We start from the raw sequence: 25183 nt of genomic DNA, 5'->3' as shown, positions 1-25183 counted from the left end.
GCTCATAGGTATGGGGTTTCTTTTTAGAATGATGAGGATGTCCTGGAATTGGATATGAGGATGTCCTGGAATTGGATGGTGAGGATGCATAATCTTGTGAAGATGCTAAAAACCACTGAATTATACACTTCAAATGGGTGAATTGTATGGAATGTATGAATCATATTTCAATAAGCTGTTGTAAAAAATAATTATATCACATATGACTGCATTAATTTATATATAAGAACTCATTCAAATCTATAAATTATCAATACTTTTTTTCAATGAAGAAATGGACAAAGGATAGGCACCAAAAAAACTCAACTAAGAGACAAAAACATGCATCGTAGTCAAAGACAAATTAAAGTACCAGAGATAGTACTCTATACTTTTAATTATGGAGGGAGGTTGGGGATGAATTAATACATAAGAATGATGATTAAGTATGTTTACAATACACAGAGACACCAAATGCTGGCAAGACTACGATAAAGCACGTATACAAGTGTGGCTGGCACCATAAACCCATGTTGCTGTTAAAATGTTTATGGAAAGCAATTTGGTAATTTATCAACAAAGCAACAACAGAAAGAACAGTTGTCAATGAGATACATAAAAATACTAGAGAGAGGTGGGTAGAAATATAGTTTAGATGGGCATTAAGAAAGGATCTCTAGATAGTGTCAAAGTTAAATTGGAAATACATAAAAGCTGTGCCCACAATCATTAAACAAACAAATCTCTTTTCCAGTCTGAGCCGGAAGTGTTCCAGCAGAGGCATCATCAGCCCACCTACCACCAGACAGCTGCAGAACAACACAAAATGAACTCAGAGCATCCAGAGTTGTTTCTAACAGTACTCCCCATTAAAAGAACCCAGGAGAGCAACTGACTCCACCTCCTGGAACAGGAAAAAGAAAATCAGTATGGGCCTATAATCTCTTGCTATGTCTGAAAAGGAGGAGGTTGTTACAAGTGTCTGTGCTGTAAGGAAAGGGCAGGAAGCTGTCTTTTAGGAGCCATTATTGGCCACATTGTGACCCTGTAAACACTAAGCACAGCTCATTAGAATAAGCTGAAACCAGACAAATCATGAGTCTGCAACAAGACATAGAGGTGATAAAAAGTATATCAACATGGTAACATAAAAGCAGGTTGAAGACAATTTAACACTTAATTTTATATATTTAAGTAGCAAATGGAGTGTGGCCATACAAAGCTGTTTCTAATATTGTGCATATGTTCACTCATAAAGGATACATAAAAACTTTCTCTCACCATTAAAATAAGGAAGGGAGAGACAAAGAACTATAAAGAAGCCAGAATCCTGTAGAAAGTGTACCGAGAACAGGCAAGACAGGTGGGCGCACAGTAACCAACGATTTGCAGTGGGTGAAGCTCAGCCACAAGAGAAAAGCTGATGGAGCCAGAGACACTCATCTTGAGATGCACAAAACACATAACAAGTAAAAAACAAATCTGACAGAACATCCTGTGACCCAAACATGATGAGCATGGAGGTGGAGAAGTGAGGCAGCAGATGGCAAGAACAAGTGGGAGCCTGGGCTATCCCCAAAATGCTGTATAAACCCCAGCTCCACAAGGCAGGCCAGCCTGGGAAAGGCTGGCTCAGGCACAGTCACCCCAAAAGATACACCACATGCCAGGTCCTAACCAAAGAGCCATCACCAACACTGGAGCTGCACCACAGCTAGGAGGAGGCAGGTCTGCCAAGATCATTATCACTTCAGGCAAGGTACCCAAATATGAAGGAATTAACCAAACACACAGTACCAATGAAATACTAGGAGAATATGACCAACTGGCTCTGTAAAAAAAAGTCTAAGAGACTTTGATTTTTTAAATGTGGCACACAGCACAATGTGACCAGCAGGACAGGTTCTCAAGTTGGAACGGGAGCCAATGGCACACCATTTATTCATGGAACATCAGTGTTTTCTTGAACGCTCTACAGCTCAGCAGTAAGTCAAGTGTGCCTTACACATTTCATAAACACTCCATTTTCATGAGGAGTACAAAGGGTTGGCCCAAGCTCTGGGGCCAGTACTTTAGTGGTTTGTCCCTATAAACAAAGCATACAATCTTAACAGAAGTGTAATCAAATTCAATAACTCCCTTCAGAGATTAGCAGGAACTTTCCATCCTCAAGGGCAGTGGTAAGTGGGGAAGACGTCACAGTTGCCCATCAAAAACTGTGACATGCCTGGACTGTCCTCACCAGCCAGTCCAGCTATGCTATGACTGAGGGTTGTGAAAAGGGACCACTGAGCACCTCACAGGCTTCCTGGACACAGCCAAGAGGTAAGAGCTCCCTGTACCAACAGGGTCATCCAGAGCATAGAGCCTCAGGCCTGGGACTGAGGCGGAGCAGGACCATGTGACCTGAAGGGACACACATGAGACAGGTGAAGTGGAAAAAGCCAACACTTCACATGGTGCAGTCCCAGGCACTACAGTAGTGCTTCAAAAAGTGGCCACACACCCACCGGGCGGGAATCCCTGCCCAACAGGGAAGGGTGGGCACCATGTCTCTGTTGTATCCCACCCTCACCATACCTGCCCCACCAAGTGTGTAAATCATACCAACATGGGCTTGTTTACAGGCCTCATCTAAGTTCACCTGTGTGACAAGCCACCTGCCAAGCAGAGCTCAAGGAGACAGTGGGAGAGATGCATGGGACCATGGCAAATGTTGCTTTTAATTCAAAACTGAAAAGTGAACTATTGAGTAAAATCTCAAACATGAAGTTTTTAAATAACAAAATGTATGAGCTGATTCACAGAACTGGAAAAATGTAATCGTACAAAGACATGCTTCTAGATCCAAAGACAATTCTAGGAAAGCTACCAACATATCTGTCACATGGAGGCTTTTGAAATAGGTGAGGGACAGCACACTGCTTCTTCACAGAGGGCAGAAGCTCAGCTCTGGGAGGCGAGGTACTGCAAACGACACCCAAGAGCAGTGAGCATCAGCTGCGATGGCTGCGGAGGCAGGCGCTGCAGGCAGCAGGCAACCCCGTCTGCAGGAAGCAAGGGGGCACTGAAGACCTGGGCGTGATAAGCACCATCAAACTGGCTATCCCGGGAACAGATGAGCCTGAGATCAAGCACCCTGGGAAGGCCTGACATCACAAAGAACGCTGACACTGGCTCCAGGAGCACTTACTGAGAAACACTGTCTTTGGTTCCAACTTCCTGAATGCTGACTGAACAACACCCAACCCATGAGAGTGGTCCTCAAAGACAACAAAAGGTAATTCTGATGAAACTGTTTTACAAGCATGTATTTCTGAAAGCTTTCTTTTCTTTTCATCAAAGTGGTTTCCAAGGTTATAAAAAAGGTGTTCAGAACAGGTCCTCAAAAGAGAGCACTGGCCCTTAGAAAACATGAGTTTGCTCCTGACCTTGGCTAGGCCAGCTCTACACACAGGCACCAGCCAGGTGGCGGCCCCTGCCCTGCACCTCTGCCCATTCTGGGCTCTGCGGTGGACATGTGGAAGTCAACCAAGAGGCACGGCGAAAACCAACAGGCTGTCTCGACAGAGCTGGACCTGACTCCAGACCCACAACACCGAGCAGCACCTGGCCTGGCATTGACAAGGGAGGAAGTGGAGCATCTGCTGAATAAAACCTGCTAACGTCCTCCCCAACATCTGTCCAACCCATGTGGTTGGTAAGCCATGGAAAATGCCCTGGCCACCTGTATACTTCATAGAGCCTGCCACAAGATAAAAGTTTGAGCCTAGGATTTTTCCACCTGTAAACGTCAATACACTGGATGCTAACTGTTACCTTCACAAGTTGCCTGGCTAGTTCACCCAGCCCAAAAGCACAACTCCAATGAGAGGTTTGAAGGCAGACATTGATAAGCGTCTCCTTTAAGGGATACATGCCACCTAAGTATAAATTAACATAAATTAGTGAGTCTTTCTCTGTTGTTGGCAACTGGCTAAAACTGTCAGCATGCCCTAGACAGGTGAGAATGTTCTGGAGCCTGAGCTAAACCATGCCTGCTTCAGTTTGGTGCATACTGAAGTAGAAGGCTTGGCCATAGTCAGTGAAACGGAGTGTGGGCTCTGGAGATGCCAGAGCAGGGCAAGGTGGCCGTGGGGCCAGACTAGAGGGAGCAGGGAGAATGCCGAGTCTCCACACACATACACCAGCCAACTCACCTACAGAGCACAACCACCATTCCTCAAATGCCCAAGACTCCACCACTGCACCCCAGGAACCACTCAGCGCCTTCATCCACCCAGGCACAGCAGGCGCATTCTACAGTTTGCCACAGCTTACAGCATACCCTGCAACCCAGCATGCACAGTCCCGGGAGGGTCAAGGGGAGCTCCAAGATGCTTAACTCATCCAGTGCAGACAACTCAGGATGTGGCACTTCTGTGAGCACATCCTACCCTCCAAAGCCACGGTTTTGTAATTTCATAAAAATATACCACTCATTTTTGCTTATCAGAGTTTCTTAAAGGAGATAAATTAACAACATTATCAACGCAATTACTCTACAAACATGGCCACTGTGCTAGCGAGGGTCCAGGGACTTGGCTGTAAGGCAGATGTGGTCCCTACCCCTAGGAAGCTACATCCTAATGGGGTGACAGGCCCAACATCATTTACAGAACTAGCTGATTCAAGCTGTGAGGGTAGCCATGGCAGAGATGGATGAGTACTGGGGATACAAAGCAGACCCCAGGCTGCTATGGGGCCAGAGCATGGATTGGTGAGGGGCTCAGAGAGAGTGCTCTCATGTGGAGCCATTAGAGGGCTGCAGCAAGTCCAAGGGAGGGTGACAGCGGCTTAGATGGCACTGCAATGGAAGGAAAGGAAATATTCACATACAGAAAGTGAAATGCAATAATAGCTAATCATGCATCACACATTTCCAAGTTTCACTTTCCCTTAATGTTTCAGGTTCAAAATTCAGATTCAGCCGACTTCATGAGTCAGAAAGAAAAACTAGTCATTCTGAAATCAACATCCAAGTAAAGTGTACAAAGAACTCTAGATTTTTGACATGGCAATAATAGATGATGTAATACAGTCACACACACACACACATACCTGCTTCCCCATCACATGCTTTAGGAGAAACACAGGGCTGCCACCATCACTTCATAGCAGCTGCAACGATTTAACGTAAATGCAGTCACCCCAAGACCACACTTCAACAAATCCACCTCAACAACAAATGTTCACTGAACACCTACTATGTGCCACACACAGTTTTTGTGGCGCTGCTGACACAACAAAGAACAAAACTCAAGGAGTCCACATTCTAGTGGGGGCAGACAGACCCTCAAAAAACAAAACCCAGGTAAAGTTCAGTGTGTCAAATGGTGATAAATTACTGTAAGAAACATGCAACAGTGAAGGAAGATGGGAGTATTTGGATGGGGGTCGTATACATTTAAACAGAGAAACCCACACTGGGAAGGCAACATCTAAACAAAGATCCAAGGAGGTGGGGAAAGCCCTAAAGATGTGTGGGGAGAGCCTTCCCGGCAGAAGACTAGCCAGTGCAAAGGCCCGGGGGCAGGAGCAGCTCTGTACTCACGATTGTCCAATTTGGCCCTCAGCACAGGCCATCTCCAGACAGAACCTCTGGACACCAGGCAGGGATCTTAAGGTCCCAGAAACACTCCTCCTGGGGTCACTTCTGGCACCCTGTGGGCACCTCAAACCACAAGGGTGGGCCAAGCACCTCAGTGCAAGACCAGCTCTCAGGGCCCCTCACTGACGGAGAGATGTTTACAGGACAACTGTTCATGCTTTCTCCTCCTGCAGCCATAGCTTGCTGGCATGGGTACGTTTTAATGAACAGTTTCACTTCTTCAGTTAAAATGATTAAATGATTAAAATATTAACTTTTAAAGCATTTTTAAAGCAACAACTGTAAAATGGAAAGCCTAAGAGAAGAGCCCTCTTCCAGTGTGAAAAGACCATATACTTATCTGTACTATCTCTGTTATTCTAAAGGGCTAATTTTTCTAACATTTTGAAGCAAAAATTAAGCCGCATAAATAGCACTCTGAGAATATTGCCCTGATCCTGAGGACAGACACTCACTACCGGGGGCCCTGGGGCAGGGGTTGGTGGGTAGTCAGGTTCCCAAGGAGCTCCTTCCAGCCCACCAGCCCCCCACCCCGTGGAGGCAGCACAGCACAGGGTGCCCAGGCAACCCAGGGCCTGCCGGTGAGTCACTCCCTCCCAGCACAGCCCAGTCAGCTTGCCACCCACTTAGTGACCCAAAATTATGGTAAGTAAATACTTTTGGTTACTCACTTTCTGAAATTTAAATCTCTGGAGAAGTTTAAAGCAACAATACCCTAGGTATGCCTGTCCCCCATCCTTATCCTCCCTAATAAAATGGAGCTGGTCACAAGTTCTCAAGAACATGGCTCCCTGCCCAGTCCCACAGGTACTGTGCCACCACAAGTCATGACTGCTGGCCTTTCCTATATACAGGGGTGCACCCCAAATCCAAGCCCTTCACACCCAAGGGAAGGCTGTGAGCTGCAGCCTGCTTCACCGACAGCTTCACATCTGTGGCCACTGTGGCTCCTCGTGACCAAGGCCTTGCACTGGCCAGGCCAGGCCCCAACCTTCCTCCTCCACTTCCCAGTACCAGCACCCTTTAAATCCCCCTGCATGAGGGGATCCCTTCTGTGCTCTTCTCTCCTACCCTCTGTGTCCACCAGGACAAGTTCTGTAACAGCACTGGTCCTGAGAAAAGTAGAAGATGTGTCTGTGGCACAGCAATACTGAGCACAAGGGAAAACAGCTGTTCTCAATTGAACTTGGCTAGGAAAATTGGCGCCATCAACATCCAGCACCTTTGATGTCTCTGGAAAAGTGGGTCACATCCCTCCAACTCCACTCAACATAACTCTCATTCTATACCCATCAGTGTGATTCCACTCCCCACCCCTCCTCCTCAGAGCATGAACAGATGGGGGCTTCAGCGAGGACTACAACTACCCTTCTGCAAGAGCATCTCTAACAGAAAGACAAGCCCAAGTTTTAAACAAGTAACTTCCAAATGAACTTAAAATGCAAATCCACTTAGGGCAAAGGAAAACAATGACCCACTGATTTCTTTTCTACCAATCATCAGGTCCCATACACCAGACATCTCACCTCTTCCAAAGCTACAGACTAACCCTTAGGAGATTAATTGTCAGGTAGATATAAGCTTATTTTTAAAACACAGGGACGTATTTTTTTTTCAGAGCCATATATTTTTAAAGTACACCTCACAAGTCCTTAATTACCTGGTGGCAAGACAGTACTGCACCACGCAGACAAGGAAGTGAAGAGATGAGACAACTCCCCCAGGTTTCAGGAGGCACTGTATGTGTGTGGGGGAGAAGCCACAGCCAGTGGCCTGGGCTGCTGCATCTACACATGGGATGCGGCTCAGCTGAAGGAAAGCTCTCCGCGCACTCTCCTTTCTGAGTGACACGGCCTTGCACTCTGCCTATGGAATGTGTATCCACTTTTACTTTAAACTAAGCACCCAACCCCCACACCTCGTGGCCTTTCTATTGCCTTCTGAGATGGTCTGCACTGTCTATGGAGTGTGTATCTTTGAATAAAAAGAAAGAGAGAGAGAGGGAGGGAGGGAGGGAGGGAGGAAAGCTTTCTGCTCCAAAATGGTTCGGAGGAGCTGTGTTAGGATGGGAGACTCATGGTTTCTCCTCCTCTGTTTTTGAAAAGTAATTATTTACAATAAAAAGTAATTTATCAGTTCATTTTGCTAACAGATATTTACTTAGCACCTACCAAGAGCCCAATCCTACCTGAGCCCCAGGGATTAGAAGGAGAAACGAAAACAGCAAACAGCAACTGAGTCAGCACCAGGAGGCAGAGAAGCTAACTTTAAGTGAGAAAGGTTGACTGATCCCTCAGATCCCTCTGGATCTTTATCTACCTTTATCTCTTTAGGAAAGATGAAATGCAAATTAAGCAAGGATTTCCTATGAAGAATGAGCTTGAGAGTTTGACGCTAGACTTAGTGTTGGTGTGATGAGAAACCCTTTTATCCTGATGGGGGAGCCTGTCGCTCTGCACCAGGGCCAAGGATTCAAACCTGGGGAACTACACTACCCAAATGTGAGCAATCACAGCTAGATGCTTTAAACGTCTTGGCTCTTAAGAGTTTAAAGTTTCTGCAGACCTGCTGAGGAAGAATCTAACTTCATGATGTCACAAGAATGAATAGTTCCAAATGCTTAATCATTAGTTACTAAACTGTGCAAACCTTTTGCATACAAATAGTCATGGCCTCAAACAAGTTACCAGAACAAGTAGAGAAGTTACCTCCCAACTGTTCGAACTCTCCCAGGTTGGGATCCCAGCTCTGCTCCTCACTAGCCATCTGACCTTGAACAAACTGTATCACCTCTCCATGGCTCAGACTTTACCTAATAGTCAGGGATAAGGAGAACTGGGCCTTCGCGGCTTCCTGTGAGGATTTAATGAGCTAATCTCAACAAAGCACTCAAGTCGACTCAGAGGGAGTACGTTATTAGTAGTTTTAGGATTAAACAACACAGAAGACACACATTGAGTTTTCCCAACCAAGGGTCAACAGATCATAAAATAAGTCCTTCAAGACCAAAATGAAGCCTATTCCCCCTCCAAATTTATCTGTTTATTTATCTGGGAGTAAAAATTAAATATATACTGTACTACGAGGCCCAATTTTAACTGTGAGGCATACAAAATGATATAGAAAGGCTGTGCTCCCTTAACACACCAGGAGAGGAGTCAAGATCAAAATCAGGGCCTTCTATGGTCAAGATGCTGTCACGCAGCTTAAGGCTCCCGCCAACAAGAGAAAGGATCCCAAACTCGAAAAGCTAAGCTGCTTTTAAATGCTGCCTGGGCGGACTGTGCTCTGAAGCTCAGAAAGGCTCTCAACTAATACAACCAATACACTACACAGGGGGACACCTCTCTCTAGGCTCCCGCATAAAGGCAGGTGTCAGGCTGCCAAATTCAACCAGCCCACCCCCAAAGGGACACTGCTCTCAAGTCAGCTGTGTACACTGGCAAAGAATATTCTGGTAAGAACCTCCTCTCCAAGAAATTCCACAAAGCTAGGCCCAGCAAGGAAAAAACCTGGCAGAGGTAGGGGCAACAATCACTGCTACCTTCCCCAAACCTCAGACCTCCACCATCAAGACTACAGTGAAGGAGCAAAACTGAGGACCCTAGCCAATTTAGCTGAAATCCTGAGTAACCACAGGTAAGCCACACTCTCTCTGAGCCATAACTTACTCTTCTATAAAATGAGTTGATAACATCGACCCACTCCTTGAGGGCTGGCTGCTTGGCGCCCACAACAGACATGAGCTCGAAAGCACTTTGTGAAGTACATCTGTCATGTTCACAGGGCAGGCCAGGTGTGGCTACTGCCTAAGGTGATGGGAGGGGATTGTTGGGGCCTGGGCACCCATCTGCGTGTGCTCGTAACACAGACCACACTACATGCTCTGCTCACATTAGCCTTCAACCGCAGGCAGATGGCAAGCTGGCCCACGTGACCCAAGTGGTCAGCAATGCTCTCGCACAGTGCGACAAACAGCAAAATGCAGTTCATTCTAACTAGGCACGGAACTACATGTAGGAGCTGAAGCTGCAGGTGGATGGATGGCTGGATTTAAACAAAGACCCAAGTAAGACTTTCTGCTGTTCCATGGAGCAGGCTGGAGAAGGGCAAGAGGGGAGGGAGAGTATTTAGTGGGTGATCCCCGAGGGTGGCCACTTAATCTGTCCTCCCGTTCTCTTCTCCAGCTCCTTGGAGCCTCTCACCCAGAAAGACGCAGGTGGAGGAACACAAAGTCAGGGCTGCCTTTGTAGTCTAGTCTTCAGGCTTAACAGACTGCAGACTTGGTAAACACTGTCTCTGAATTTTACTAAACCTGTACCTTCAACATTAACTTTGTACATACCACAAACATACTATGAAACATTGAAATATCAGACTCTTTGCAGGGACACCGAAGCTCTGCTTACCTCCTCCTGGCACTTTGGAACTGCATAAAGGTATACTTTACATGCCATTAATTTGATTAACATGGAGATCAGGAGGGCCACTCAGAGAGGGCTTCTAAGAGCCTAGTAAAATCCTATGTTTAAAGCAGGGTGATGGCACATGATAGTTTGTTTTAAATTCTCTATATAATTATACACACCCCTTACAGATACAATGTTAAATAATATTGCTTAAAAGGAAATTAATGAAATGCCATTTTTCTCTACCACTAAAAATAACTTTTATTAAGCACTTACTGTTTGCCACTCTCACTTCTGAGCATTTTACACATATTATCACAGTCCTCTAAACAACTTTTGGGGTAAGGACCACTGGTATCCCTTTTTTACAGATGGGAACACTGAGGCGCAGAGCAGGTCCTTGTCCACAGTCACAAGCCCAACAGTGAAGCCATATTCAAACTCAATGCTCTCAACCCTCCCCAGTTAGCAGAGGGTGTGTATGATGATACTCCATGTTAGCTAGAGAACAAGAAAGTAGGGCCCCAAACTGCTAGGACCTTCCTGGGAAGTAATCAATAACCACTATCATATCACACCTTAAGCTCAAGTCCTTCTGACCTGACAAATTCCTCTACGTTGAATCTAGACAAAACAGTCAAATTCAGAGTAAGATTTATATTATGAAAACATGAATTAAGAAATTGCTCCAAAAAGACAGAAATGGCTATACAAATGTCCACCAGGAGGACAACACTCATGGTTCACCCATAGAGAAGAATACTACACAGCCACTGGAAGTGACTCACGCAAAAATACTCAGTGAAAACAGCAAAACTGTCTCAGATATACAATAAGGGTCCCAATTTGATTTTTAAAAATACAGGAAAGAAATAATGATGACCTCTGGGTGAAGGAAAGGCAGATTTTCTGGTGGGTTACCTGTAACCATTAGCCTTGTGCCTGCAATGGATGAAGTCTGACCTAGGAGGGTCAGCAGATGCAGCACAGGGGTTCTAGATGGGTGGGGGCCTCTGAGGGACCTTATCAGTGGCCTTCCCACCACAGAGGCCACTTAGTCTTCACTGGACACTGGTGATACTCGTGGGGCCCACAGAGGCTCTGAACTTCCTTCCAGGCCCATCAGTCCATTCACTCAGAAAAGACTAGCAATCTATAAGAAGTATTTGCTAATGAACAGATAAATAAATTAATAAATTTTACATACAGGTCCTATGTGTGGGAAAGAAATCCTTAACCATCAGTGAGGGCCCAGCATGGAAATCCTATTTCTGCTTTTAAAGCCTGTCATCCTTGAGCTGGATCAGAAAAAACAGCAGCACTCCAAAGATAACTAATCCAATCCATATATTTAAGATTCCATTTCACAACCAAGTAACTCGGATAAAACCTAGAAAGAATATGCATTAAAAGCTTTACTCAGTAAAATCTATTATTAGTCAGAAAACAATAACATCAACAAGCTCTTGCCTTCTGTTTCCCTAAAATTAATAATTTAACATATTAAAGTTGACAACTAAGAAAAACGGAGTTTCTAAGCTCAAGTAACATTAATCATACACCACTGAAATACAAAGCTTCCCATGGGAATTAAATTCATTCAGCAAACATTTTCCCCTACAATCTAGTTTGGGAATCTAAGTGATACCTAACTTGATCAAAAGTAAATTATCTTGAAAGTAAGTGATGCGGTGAGGCCAGCAGGTACTGAGCTGCTACCTTTCTACCCAGGAGCTGAACCCTGGCTGAGGCCTCCTCTTTTCCACCTTCCAGCTTCCAACTCCAGCTCCTTAAAGGAAACCTCCCTTAGACTCCAAGACTAAAAGGTCAGAAATGAAAATAAAATCTAGAACACATGGGTACTTCCAATGAAATGAGAACCTTTCTCTGGTTCCAGCCCTCTCAATCCCTCCCCCTAGCCCTACCTTCCCTTCTACTGGGCTGGAGATCCTCAGCGCTTCCCACCTCTCTCGTGGCTGCAGCAGCCCTGCCACCTCCCCTTTGCTGACACTGACCCATCACCTATACCCTCTCCTCCCCTTGTGTCCTTCAACCTCAGTGTACTACAACCTGTCCTCGCTGGCCTGCAGCATCTCCCCCAGCAAGGTGCACCATCCTTGAGAGCAGCAAAGGGACCTGTAGGAACTCATCAAAGTTTCCCAAAATGGCCTGGATTTTGTTTATCTTCCATCAGTGTTTCACACATAAAGATAACCACAGTGATGTGCTATTCTAATAACCCTTACAGATTATCCTGTTAAAAAAAAAAGCCAGATTAATGTAGTAAGAGTTTTCTTTTTTAATCCTCAAAAGCTTTTCTCTCCTTGAAATAGGAAAAGAAAACAAAAACCAACCCCTAGAATGTCACTGGCCATATATATAAAGGTCATCTGGCATGAACACCCTTCCAGCAGGATACACTTACATGGTTTGCAATGGCAGAAGAGAGACCCAACTTATTTCTAACTGTGAATGCCTAGCCTGATACCTGAAAAGGCTCCATAAACAGATGTTTTCCCTTCTTAGGCTTGTTATCTGCAAATTCTGAATAAAGAGTTTCTTATTGGGAACAATAACGGCCAAGCAAGACACAGAGGGACTTTGTCCCACTGTTAACGGCTAACTCCCACAGTAGAACTTCACAACTTCAGTGTGCAGAGAAAGATCTATTTTGTCTAGCATGACATTCATCCACACCTCCACCGATCACCAATATAGGGTTCAGTTACCAGAAACAAAAGAGGAGGAGGAAGGGGAAAAGGGCAGGCAGGCAGGCCAGTCTGTATTTTGCCTTCCTCTTAGCCAACTCTGAACACCCAACAGCTTTTGGACAGGCCAGAGCCCTAGGTAGGGCCTTCAATGCCCTGAGGCCTCTCCGCTGCTGCCAGGGGCCCCCTCTGTCAATTTTTCAAAGTGCTTTCCCCTTCTATCAGCTCCCTGGTCTTTCTTCCTACTGGTTCCTAACTGCATAATTGTCTTGTTTTTGCTGTGGTCCTATGGAAGGGAGGTTGGAGGGGTGAATTTACAGATGGGTGGGAACACACCAAACTCATGGTTTTCCTGAAAATGCCTATCTTCTGAGTTCTGGGTTAGAAGAAACTCAAACTCTCCTCTTGATTCAATCTCAAAGCCTCAAAGTAACAGCCCACATGGTAGACTGTGACTCAAGACAATAACAACACTGCAGCTTCACCTGAAAGAAAATAACTTAGAGGAGAACATACCAAAGCTGACCACCTACTTTCACAAAGGCCAGGTGATACAGATCTCTCCTCCTACCTGCAAAGAAAGCACAAAGAGACTGAGCACACAGGACCCAAGCAGATCACGGCAAATGCTAATTAGATCACAAATAGCAGTCTCCAAACACTCCAGAGGGACACAGGCCTTCCCCTGATTAGAAACCATTTCTATCAGCAAGTTTAGGCTCACTCTGCACCGGGGGACATCTCTGTCCCTGCAGAGCGTCCTGGGAGTGTCCGTGCCTGCGGAAAGTGGCCAGAGCAGGCAGGCACCTGGACCCCATGCCAGTTCTAAAGCCTTCCAACTCCCAAGTGTCTTCATCTGGAAACCAGAAGGATCCAATTGGGTAAGCATGAAGTCCCTCCCAAAATAAAAATACTGTGGTCATCCTATGACACATGAACAGCAAGAATCAGAGAGCAGAGTAGGGCCATAGGCTTAATTCCAGTTAATCTTACACAACATTGCAAATTAATTATAATTCAGTTAAAAAAAAAAACGAATCTTGTTTCACCTTGCCAGTAATAATCATGTGGACATCAGGCATCCCTGACAGGATGCACTAGGGGCACCCAACCTCCATGGGCGTCTTCCTGAGCCCATAACTTTAGCTTCATCACCAAAGACATTAGAAAAACCTAAGCTGAGGGACAGTCTATGAAATACTTGACCAGTACTCTTCAAAGGCATCAAGTTCATGAAAAACAAGGAAGGACTGAAAAACTGTCCTAGACCAGAGGAGACCGAGGAGACAAGACAACTAAAAGCAATGTGGTACCCTGGATGGGATCCTGAAACAGAAAGAAGACACTGGGGGGATACTGATGAAATCCCAAACAGATCTGCAGTTCAGTTAATAGCATGGTACCAATGTTATTGTCTTAGTTTAGACAAATGTGGCAGGGTTGTGTAGATGTTAACACTAGAGGAAGTGGGATGATAGGTATTATGGGAACTCTGTGTTGTCTTTGCAACTCTTCTATATACCCAGAATTATTCCAAAATCAAGTTTATTTTAAAAAAAATAAGTTTGTTTAGAGGCTATTTTGATAGCTTCAAGCAGACTTAAAGGATCTGAAAACATCCTGTGTCACTGAAAACTTGACTCAGAGTTAATACCGAATACTAATTGGAAAAATATATGATTATTGAAAGAAAATAATTTATTTGAAAGGGAAAAACCTAACACTGAATACGTTTAGTATAAATTTCCTAATACCACCACCTTCTTCAGCTTGTCCAAAAGACCTCCGTGTTTGGAAGCAGAGTAGGTCTCCCTGAGAAAGTACTAGGTTAGCACAGCACACCTGGTCTTCCTAGCATGCAAAACAGTGGTCCCTCCTCAAACTTCCTCCACACTTGGCCACTTCCCTGCTTCCCCGTCTCCAGCCTGCCCGTCCCAGGAAAGCCCCTGCTCAGTGCACCCTGGGTCCAGACTCTTCTGTGTTCCTCTCTGGAGCAGCCACATAAAGACTGTCCACCCACTCCTGGCAAGGCACAGCCCTCCCCTTCAGATATCAAGGGCCATGTTGCTGACCATTTCCCTTCAGCCCCTGAAGCAGAGAGCCATGGTTAGTGGGGCTCACAGAGGGGTGGGAGCACACAAAGGATGCCCCTCACCCACTAAGATGCAAATGTGGTCTTCTTCACCCAAGAATTCCTTCAGGCCATGAGCGTGGAGCCCTGTTTCTGTTGATGCCTCTTCTCCTAACCCACCACCAGCCCATCCTCACCCTCTTCTACCCCAGAGACACACAGCTCAATGCCAGTAATTTCTGGACAAGAGAGTTCTAAGATTTAAAAAAAAAAAAAAAAAGGCATTTAGATTATAGGAGTTGCTGTTTTTTGGACTTTTTTAGTAATGGGAATATATGCATTCACAAATAAAATCTACATTTAGATACACATTTTAAAACCTGTACATCTGATAATAACTAGCTATGTATATTCAATCAGTAGACTATAATTTTGACCAATGAAAAAAACCAATGAAAGAAAAATACCAAACTACACAAAGAAAAAAATGAGTTAACAATGGAAAAAGAGAGCAGTACACACTGAGCTGCTGAGACTGGACACTGAGGGAACAGTTTATTCTCTCAGCCTCCGGTCCAGGCTAAGTCACAGGCCACACTGAGAGAAAAAAGCAGAATGGCTAAGGGCTCACCCTCAAGGAAGGAAGCCAGTTAATAATGACAAGACCTCGCAAATGAGCAGTCATCCAGCTTCTTAGCTTGCTAAGTAAGCTAGCTTGCTAACTTACTTGCTTCCCCAGGGTCTAGCTGCTATAGGTTAGACCTCCTAAGAACATGCCTGAGCAGAGCCAGTGTTCAGGCCATCTTCCCAGAGACTGGGCTATTCCCATCATCTCCCAAAGGAAAAGAACTGCTGGACACCTAGTGTTGGCACACACTGGGTCTAAAATTCACATTCACTCCTGCTCTCCTCCCTGGTGGCTCTCTCACTCACACTCACTCACTGCACATCTGTGCACAGGTGCATGGCAGGAAAACCCAGGACAAGCTGGGCTGCCCAGACACTGAGTGTTGAGACACCCCCCAGGACCACCAGCTGCACAACCATCCCGGGAAGGTGGAGCCTCTCACACTCAGCGGCACAGCTGCACCCACTCAGGGAGCAAGCGCTCCTCTTAGGACAGAACACTCTTAGAGATTAGAGCAAAGCCAAGGGCTGGGAAAAGCCCTCTGACCTTACCCAAAGCAGCAAAGAGAGATGTGCCAAGAGGGCCGCAGAGCAGGGTGGTTGTTTCCCCCGTGGTCCCTCTGCCATGAGGGAAAAGCAGCTTGGCTTCGGGTCAGAGAAACTGCTAAGGTGATCCTGATCCTTAATTAGGGATCTTCAAGAAAACAATCCTCCTGATGGGGAAAAAAACTGCGTTGGTGAGGTGGAGGGTATAGCTTAGTTGATAGAGTGCCTGACTAGCATGCGCAAGGTCCTGGGTTCAATCCCCAGTGCCTCTATTAAAAAATAAACAAACCAATCTAACCCTACCTTGGGGGCGGCTGTCTCTAGAGCAGGGTCCATATCACCCACCTCAGTTCCTCTACAGGTGAGGAACTCAGGGTCTGACCACGTGAGGACAGTGGTCCATGGCAGGGCTCACAGCAGGGCAGCAGTGCCGACACTGAGAGCCTCAGCTCAGAATTCAGTATGTTCGACACTAACACTTACTAGTCCAGGTTTAACCTAACAATGGGTCACCAAAATTTCCCAGGAAGGGCTGTAGCATAAAAAGGAACCAATGGCTTTGAAATATAATCTTTCAAGGGTCAGGCAGGTGGTATAATATACATGCAGAAAAAAGGGCTATCTCCTTTTTAAATTATATTTCCTTAGACAATGAAGAAGTGGAACATGGGACCATGTTTTCAACCACTGAACTTCCTAGTTTGGAAAGTTTCATATTGGATGTTAAATAAGTGACAGTTTATTATTATGAGACCCTCCACCCCTCAAACATATACAGCTCTGAACACAGGGAGTCAGAGCAGATACGCAGGATTCAAAGATGTTTTTCTTAATAAACAGCAAAGATGGTAAGACAGACAGGCTTGAGACAAACATGCCACAGGAAGCCCAGGTATGAGAACCATGAGGCAAAAGCATGAAAAAGAGTAACAGCAACAACCTAAAGACTCCAGGTTCAGAAAGATAAATACGTAACAAGGTACAGAACCTGTTTTCAACATTGACTATATAACAAAACCTGATGCAGACCAAAGGGGAGAGTAGCACAAAGAAGCTGACTGACCAGAAAAGGACTCATAGCCGCAGGGCGGGGTTTCCACTGAGGGGCATTTCTTCAAGCAAAGAGGAAGGGCCTAAAGAGGAGAACCTGGCAACCAAGAACATCCTGGACACTCTCAGGAGCTGTGCAGGCTGGGAAGAGCGGCCACATGGCAAAGGCATCCAAGGGACCCCGGAGGAAGAGCTAAGTAAGGCCAGGAGAGGTAGGGGAGGTCACAGGGGCATTGGAACTTGGGGACCCTACCAGTGAGTCCTCACTTCCTCACCAAGAAAGGAAGAACTAGGAAAAAAGTTTGTCAATGTTTTCAGCGTCACCAGGAGAGAGTGCATGAGGAGAACACAGTGTGGCCAATTCCCCTCCAGCCGCAACTAATTCCCTCACTGCAGGAGAGTGTCCCAGTCATGCCACCACTGACCACAAGCACCACACTTCAGATAGGGTTCACGACTGAGGTCTGCAAGGTCAATCTTCTCCCCCTGGGTGGAGGCAGAGTGCCCAGGACCACTGCAAGCCCTGTCCTCCCAATCTCCCAGAGACAGAGAGAGAATGGAAAAGTTAACTCCAAGCCCCTTTCCCCACAGCTTTCCACTGCAGGTCAAAGCACTTAAGGAGAACTTCAATGAGGCTTCAAACCTCCCTGCGAGTATTACCAATCTTCTCTGACAGCATCCAATATTCAGCTGTCACTTTGAGATACAACTCCTGCTACAGTAAAATTAATTCAAAAAAAGAAAAACAGGTTGAAGAATGAGACTTCAACAATGAATTCACTGTTAAAAGCTAAGCTTTTAGCCGGATGAATTCTGACTGAAATGCTGCTGAGACACACACAGCCTTTCATCAGCCCTCTCCAACATGGGCAGACCTGTCACCAGCTCTGCAAACAGGCAGAAGACACAGACCTCCAGAGCTAACTTCCTTGGCATCCAGACATACCTTCAAACCACACCTTCTGTGGTTTCAATATTTTGAATCCCTGCAGGCTCCAAGTGGTTGGTACAGAGAGCACAATCCTATCCGTAGGACAGAAGAGGTCAATGGGCCACAAGGAAATATGCGCCCACCTATATCAGGCCCCTCGACCAGCCTGCAGATGGAAACCACCCTTGTTTTTTCTTCTGTGGGCCACGAACCCAGTCATGGGCTGCTAATGTCAGATTTGTCCCTCTTTTTCACACACAGAGTTTGCAGCGCTGTCAGTTCTCGCTTCTGTGGGCCTATGTGTAATCCAGCCATTTAAACAGAAACCTGAATCAGTTGCTCTGATAAGAGATTTGAAGCCCACAATTGTAAATCCTTTATAATGAACTCTCTCTCTCAATACATTCAAAACAACTTGGAATTTCTCGGAGAAAAAATTAGTTTAAATCAGGAAATTTTTCTAGACCAGGAGGACAGAAGCAGACTTTGTGCAACTATATATACATAACCAGTGTCACGCACAGAAAACAGGTCCCCAAGAACCATCATGAACCCAACAGGCCTTTCTCCTCTAAGACACCATCATCAGAACATGTTCCCCACTACTCTTGAGAAAATGCACTTGCCTGTTGATTCATCTAGGGGCTGGCTACACAACCAGTTCCCCATATTCAAATAATTCTTTAAAGGTTCTGGTCTGGTATTACACTAAACAAGAGTGTAATCCAGTTACAGAAGAACGTACTACCAAAAGGTCTTAACAATACATGTCCAAAACTTACAGTTTCCACAACAGCACTTCCTCCCCAGTGATCTGCCCTTTGAACTTGCCTTCAAAACAACTGTGCTCCGCACCCCTCTGGCCAGCTGTCATCACCAGGGCAGGCGCAGAGCACGCACACACTGGCCCTAGCCCGGGCACCTGCTGAGGGAATCATTTCTGCATACGGTGTTCCCCAGCAGCGGCTCCTTGCTCTGCAGTCACAGAAGTGACGTATCATGTGGGATTCCATCAAAGTCCATTTCCACAGAAAATACTCCGTAAGAAGGGTAAAGTGTAGTGGCTGTGACAGTTTTCCTCACACTATCAGAAGGGACTGACCCTGTTTGCCCCCGTGCATTTCTGCAGCACTTCCCTGTCCATTACACACTTGCCCTACATGCACCCAAACCCTACATTAAGTGGCTCAAGGGACGAGGGCACAGATTGAAAGGGGGGACTCACTCCACAGCTGCCTTTTCCTCCTCCCCAAAACTGTGCTAAAGGCAGCCAAGAGGCCAAGTCCTGCTTTAAAGAGCTGCCCAAGGCCTCTCTTCAGGTCACATATCTCAACAAGCTGCTGCGGTGATCCTTCTTACAAAACGCACATCTGAAGAGTAAAACAAACCTACGCTTCCACCTTGTATTAGTATGGGGACCTCACCTTGCCAGCTCTGGACTCAGCTCATAACTGCTCTCAGGGGCGTCACAGGGACAGAAATGCATCCCCTGCATGAGGCCACATAATGAGAAGCTACCTAAAAGGGCATGTGAAAATCAGAACCCATTTCTTTCCCTGTTCTCTGCCTTCCCCACTGCCCTCCCACACAGACTCAGCCATACTTGCAAAAGATAGAGCCACCCTAGAGTGTGCAGGGAGCCACTCTACCTGATCGACAATTTTACCTTTAACAAAATTGTTGCACAGTTCTTTTTTGTGAAGAAAAGAGTCAAGCCTCACCCATTGAGAACATCAGCCCTCAAATAAGGAGGGACCAGAGACTCTTTCCAAACAGCTGCTTTCTGACAGTGTGAAGCTGAAACAGGCTCCAGGGGTCACAGAGTTCAGCCATCTGCCCAAAGAAGTAAATAAGTGTGCTGTCCTTCCACGAGAAGATGCCCCTCCTGCCCCCAGCACAGCAGTCAGAGGACATACACAATCCCTGAGAAGATGTCCTGGGCAGTGGCACTGAAGACCTCCTTAGGCCAAGTGCTGCACTGAGCAGCCCAGCAGATCCTCCCTGAGGGCACTCCTCACTTGAAGGGCAGGGTGGCACTCAGGCCTCTGCCATTGCTCAGATGGGGGTTCAAATTGCACTCTATTAACCAGGCAGGTACTCAACCTCTCTGCACTTCAGTTTTCACACCTATAAAATGGGAACGACACCTACCTCACAACACTGTAGACAGAAGTCAAGCAACACCATGTGAGCTATCTTGCAAAGTCCCTGCCTTAAAGTAAGTGCTCAATAAATGGTTCTTACAGCCTCTGGCTCACCTTAGTATCAAACTGAGCCAGGCCATTTCCAGACTTCCCAATTCCTACCGCTCCCCCTGTTGGTGGTATATACTTAAAGAAATGGGAAAATAACTCAGCCAGAGGGCTTCTCATAAAGTGCCTCTTTAAAAGTCCAGGTACAAATTCACTTGAACAGTGCAAATCTATCTGTCCTCAGGTGAAGAATCCCATACTTGGGGCATCTCTGCCATGAGTGACGGTAAAGACAGCAAAGTCTCATGTACATGTGGGGAAATCTAGCTGATGAAGACATTTCCTGACTGGGAGGTTGATACTTATTCTGTAATTCATTTTTTTTCTCGGTGAACTTCAGCATTTTTTCACTACAAAGCTGCCTTCTGCGAAGAAAACTCCAGATGTCAAATGTCCATCACGTGGAACTACCAAGACTATGAGAAGATATTCTTTTCCTCTTCCCATAGGCGCCATCAGAGTACACACCTTGCATTGCAACAGCATCACTGTGTGAAAGTTCATTTTACAAACTTCCATGATCATTGTCAGCCCCAACCTCCACTGAGGTCCGCCAAACAACCTAATTCGTGTTTCTGTGTATTAGTCCAGGCACCCCAGGGTACAGCCACACATGCTGCAATAGTCAAAGACATCCCTTCGCTTTTCACCGTTTTTCTCAATTGAACAGGTCCTCTTCCTCAGACTTCAGATTATCAACCATCTCTGTAAAGCAGAGTTCTTAACCGAAGTCCCCGGTTGACCTGGAAAAGGTTCGAGAGCCTCCCGAAGCGATCACAAAATTCGGTGTAGCTGTGCCTTTTTCATAGGAGGACACTCAGACCTTCCCGCAGAGTCTCAAAGGGGCTCACGACCCTTCAAAAAGATTAAGTTGTTACCACGGAAAATAATGGGTCAAGTAAACTTCTTGGGTCTTCCTTCATTTTAAGGGATCTGCCTTTTGACCGAAATTTTGCAAGCTGTCTAGACATTCTTCCATCATCCACTTCACATTCGCATACAAGGTATAAACCCTTAAATCACCTTCCCAAGACTCCAGAACTTAACAGGAGAGGAAGCAAAAAAACACTAGGGATACTTTTAGCAACAGAGAGAAAACACTGGAACAATAGCGATACTTTCACCAAAACATTTAACCCAACAAGTGCTTTATCTTTTTTCTTCGCTCTAAAATCTATCCGCCCGGGCTTGCCCGCGGTGGTAGGTTCAAGTCCGGCTTCCCGGAGGCTCCCAACACTCTGATGCCGATGCCAAAGTGGAGCCTCAAGGCAGGAAAAGCATCCAAATGCCGCTCCGCCGGGCCAGGAAAGACGTGTATCGGAGTCGATCAGATTCCATCCCAACCGAGAATTCGGAGGGGCCCGAGCATCAGGTGCTTTGAGGAAGAACTCGCACCTCCTGCTTTCGCTGCGAACAGAGGCACCAGGACCCGATCCCAGGTGAAGGCCCAGGGCGGTTCCTCCACAGAACGAAAGATAGCCCCGGAGGCTCCGCTCCAGGCCGCGCCGCGCCGAAAACAAACTTTCCCAGCACTTCCACCGCGACGGGCCGGTGACACCTCCCCGGCCTCCCCCGCCCTCCGTGCGCCTGTCAGCGCCCCCGCCGGGCCGGCGTCCGCGGCACTAGCGCCCGAGCTTCCCGCGGCGGCCAAGCGGTGACTCCACGGCGCCAAAGGTCCCCGGCCCGGCCGCCCGGCCGCAGGTGAGGCACCGCCCGGCCCCCGGGACCGCGGGCCGCCCCGCCTCGCCGGGCCCCGGCGGCCGACGCGCTCGGCCGGGTGACGAACCGGCGCGCCAGGGCGGCCGCCGCGCACTCACCAGCTGGCTGGTGGTCCTGGCCATGGGCCCCGCGTAGGCGAGGGCGCCTCCCCCGCAGCGCTGCGCGGCTCCGCGCCTCCTCAGCGTCCTCCTCCCCGCAGCGGAGCCCCAGCAATGGCCGCCCTCATCCTGCGCCCGCCCCGCCGCCCACCGCCCCCGGCGCCGCCCCGCCCCCGCGCGACGCCAGGCGGGACTTCCGCCGCGCTGCCTCCATTGCCCGCGCCCACTGGCCACACTCGCTGTCGCTCTGCCCGGCTAGCCCCGCCGGCGCCCGCGATCCGCATTTCCGGGTTGAGGCCCGGCGGGCTGGAGCGACCCGGCCCCGCCTCGAGGGGGGGACCGGGCGCGAGCCAATCCCGGGGCCGCGGGGCGGGGCCGGGCGGGGGATGGGGCGAACTGTCATCCCAGTTCGGGAAAGTGAGGCTCGCAGTGCTCGGGGAGGGAGCTGGAGCTGAGGCGGGCCACGGTCACACCCGAGGCAGGGTGTGGGGCTGGGCTTCAACCCGCACTGCTCGGACTTGGAAGCCGGGCTCTGAGGAAACACCGAAAAGCAACTTCACTAGTTACAGAACTAAGAAGTATTCACGGAAGGAAATCCAGGCTCTAAAGTACTATCTATAGGGCAGAAAACAATCCCATCTCATCACTGCTAATAGTCCCTGGGACACCTTCAGAACTTTCTTCTCTGCTTATTAGTTTTCTTGTTATTTTTGTTGATGATGATGTTGAATTTTTTGGTGGTTGTTACTGTTTTTGATGATGATGTTGGTGGGTTTTTTAAATTGTGGTATATTACACATAAAATTTACCACCTTAACCATTGTAGTGTATGACTCAATGGCATTAAGTACATTCACATTGTTGTTCTAAGATGATGTTGTTTTAAACAAAATTAGAGTCATCTTTGTTACCTGAAGGTTTGCATATTTTTAAATAACCTTTTTTCTATTTTCAAAAAACAATTTTTTGAACAATTCTATTTTAAAGTAACAATTAAGACAACACAGAGAAGTAATAATAAGATAAGTGAACCTATAATTCCAGAATTAATTGTTGAATAGCAGTGAGAGCTGCTAACACTCACCAAGTGCTTACTCTTAGTAAGGAATTTTCATGTCTGATCTCATTTACTCTAAACAAGCATCCCAGCTATTGTTGCCCCACTTTTCATATGAGGAGGCTGAGGCATATAGCACAGTTCTGGAACTTGCCTTCAGTCTTGTATTGCCAGACCCAGGATCTTGATACTACATGCCAGAGGCTGTGCTTTGACCATTAGGCTCTACAGCATCTGTTTGTACATCTTTCCAATCATCTGTACATTTATGTACCTTACAAAATAAATAAAATGGCAAATGTAACCCCCATCCCTCAGAAGGGCTCATGCTGTTTTGATACTCACTTTTTCACCCTAACAATGTATCATCCTGTATCCTGCACAGCTCTCCTGATATATGACTGCTGTCTTTCTCAGTTGTAAAGGCTAAGAGGACTCCACGGGAGGAATCCTATAGCTTGTAGATCCATGTATTGATCAAGCTCCCTCCTGACACTGAAGTGGTTCCCCGGTTTTTTCCTCATGAACAAGGAGGACCTGCACTGAAATACAGGCACAACCTTACTTCTTTCCTTAGGCTAAATTCTCAGCAGCTGGAATTGCTGGGTCAGAATGCAGGTATCCCTCTCAGAACTCTTGATAACATATTGCAAATTGCCATTTGCCTACCCAGCTCTAGACACACTCACCCTCAGCAGACACAAAGACAAGTTCAGGGTAGACACTGCTCTTCCTACCATACCAAGCCACAGCCAACATTTGGGAACACTGGGGACATTATCCTACGTCAATAATTCCTGCTATGTATTAAGAGCAATGTACCTGATTTTCCACACAACAGCTGCATGAGCAGTTGGTACTATGACCATTTCCGTTCTTTACATGAGGAAATCAAGGCTTTAGTGATTTGCTTTCTCTTGGTCATAGAGTTACTAAGTCACAGAGCATAAGACTCAAAACTAGCCCCAACCAACACCAACGCCTTGCTCTTGGCCACTGTACTCAACTGCCTCCCAACAACCCTTATTTTATATTTTTCAATCCTTGCAAAGTAAGAATAACTTGTCCTCAAAGAACGCTAACCACTTTATATGATTTCTCTTACTTCTCACCACAACCTGGAGATACTCAATATCTACTACCATCTTACAAGTGAAGAATTTGCCAAACTATACACGAAATGTGAGTGTAAATATATACATAGCTATAGAGTCTAAAAATATCTATTTCACAAGCACCCTTTCTGAGGAAGTTACTGAGGGATAAGCTCCATCAAATGAGGGAGTAAGCACACAGCAGAGCGATGAAGGGAAGTCCCAGGATTTATACATTTAACAAATTTGTATTAAGCCTCCCCTCCATGCCAAGCACTCTGCTAGACATTGGCAGTTCATTGGCGAGCAAAACACAAAAATCTCTGCCCTCATGGTACTCTGATACCACCAGCAGAGGAAGGGTGGGCAGCAAGTTAATAAATAAGCAAGTCTTATGGTATGCTAGAAGGTAATAAGTGTTGTGGGGGAGAAAGAAAATCAGGTAAGTGTGGTTCCAGGAGTACCCAGGGAGATGGTGCAATTTTAAACGGATAACGAGGAGAAATCCCAAGATTCCTCAGACCTAAGGGGAGCAGGCTTCAGAGGGTGTCCCCAGAATACTCAAAATGATAGATTCTCTGATAGATTTCACCACATATAAAAGTGAATGGGGGGATAATTAATAGCTCGGTGGTAAAGTGCATGCTTCACATGCACAAGGTACTGCGTTCACTCCCCAGTGCCTCCATTAAAATTTTTTTAAGTGAATTAAGAAGCAGACAGAGATGAGGAAAACTTCAAAATAAACAGCGAGACCAGAAAGGAAGCACAATCACAGTTCTCCAGGCATCTCACTCATCTCAGCCGTGAGTAAAAGTTATAGCCATAATACAGATGCACTGTTTTAACCGTTTGTTATCATACTCCACCTTGGCAGGACCCAGAGAGGAAAGGGGGTATGAGAGAGTTGAATCCTTACCTCTTTTAACAGAAAGGCAGTAGATAATGACTCCAAGTGATAAATCAAGACTTAAAGTACAATGATATTATTT

At 46.5% G+C, this 25183-nt stretch overlaps 1 protein-coding gene across 5 annotated transcripts in view; it reads right to left on the bottom strand.

The window, feature by feature from the left end:
* The window catches only part of PDPK1 (3-phosphoinositide dependent protein kinase 1), a 63426-nt gene extending 41236 nt beyond the window's left edge, over positions 1 to 22190 (bottom strand). The window contains exons 1-2 of one of the 5 annotated variants that reach the window (XM_032460228.1): positions 22041 to 22156; positions 13280 to 13317 (exon numbers count right to left, since the gene is read on the bottom strand). Coding sequence is in view for 3 of the 5 variants with exons in the window: in XM_032460224.1 (XP_032316115.1) it covers positions 20230 to 20301; positions 20692 to 20748 (129 nt within the window). In the remaining 2 variants the exon portion in view is untranslated. Of the gene's footprint in view, positions 1 to 13262; positions 13318 to 20229; positions 20302 to 20691; positions 21816 to 22040 lie in introns of those variants that run through there. The other 4 variants (XM_032460229.1, XM_032460224.1, XM_032460227.1 and 1 more) reach the window with 4 other exon arrangements.
* Between the last annotated feature and the right edge of the window lie 2993 nt (positions 22191 to 25183).

Source organism: Camelus ferus, chromosome 18, assembly GCF_009834535.1.
Source record: "Camelus ferus isolate YT-003-E chromosome 18, BCGSAC_Cfer_1.0, whole genome shotgun sequence".
Classification (NCBI taxonomy): Eukaryota; Metazoa; Chordata; class Mammalia; order Artiodactyla; family Camelidae; genus Camelus; species Camelus ferus.
Note: the sequence above shows the minus strand (reverse complement) of the source record. Positions and strands in the feature narration are given on the sequence as shown.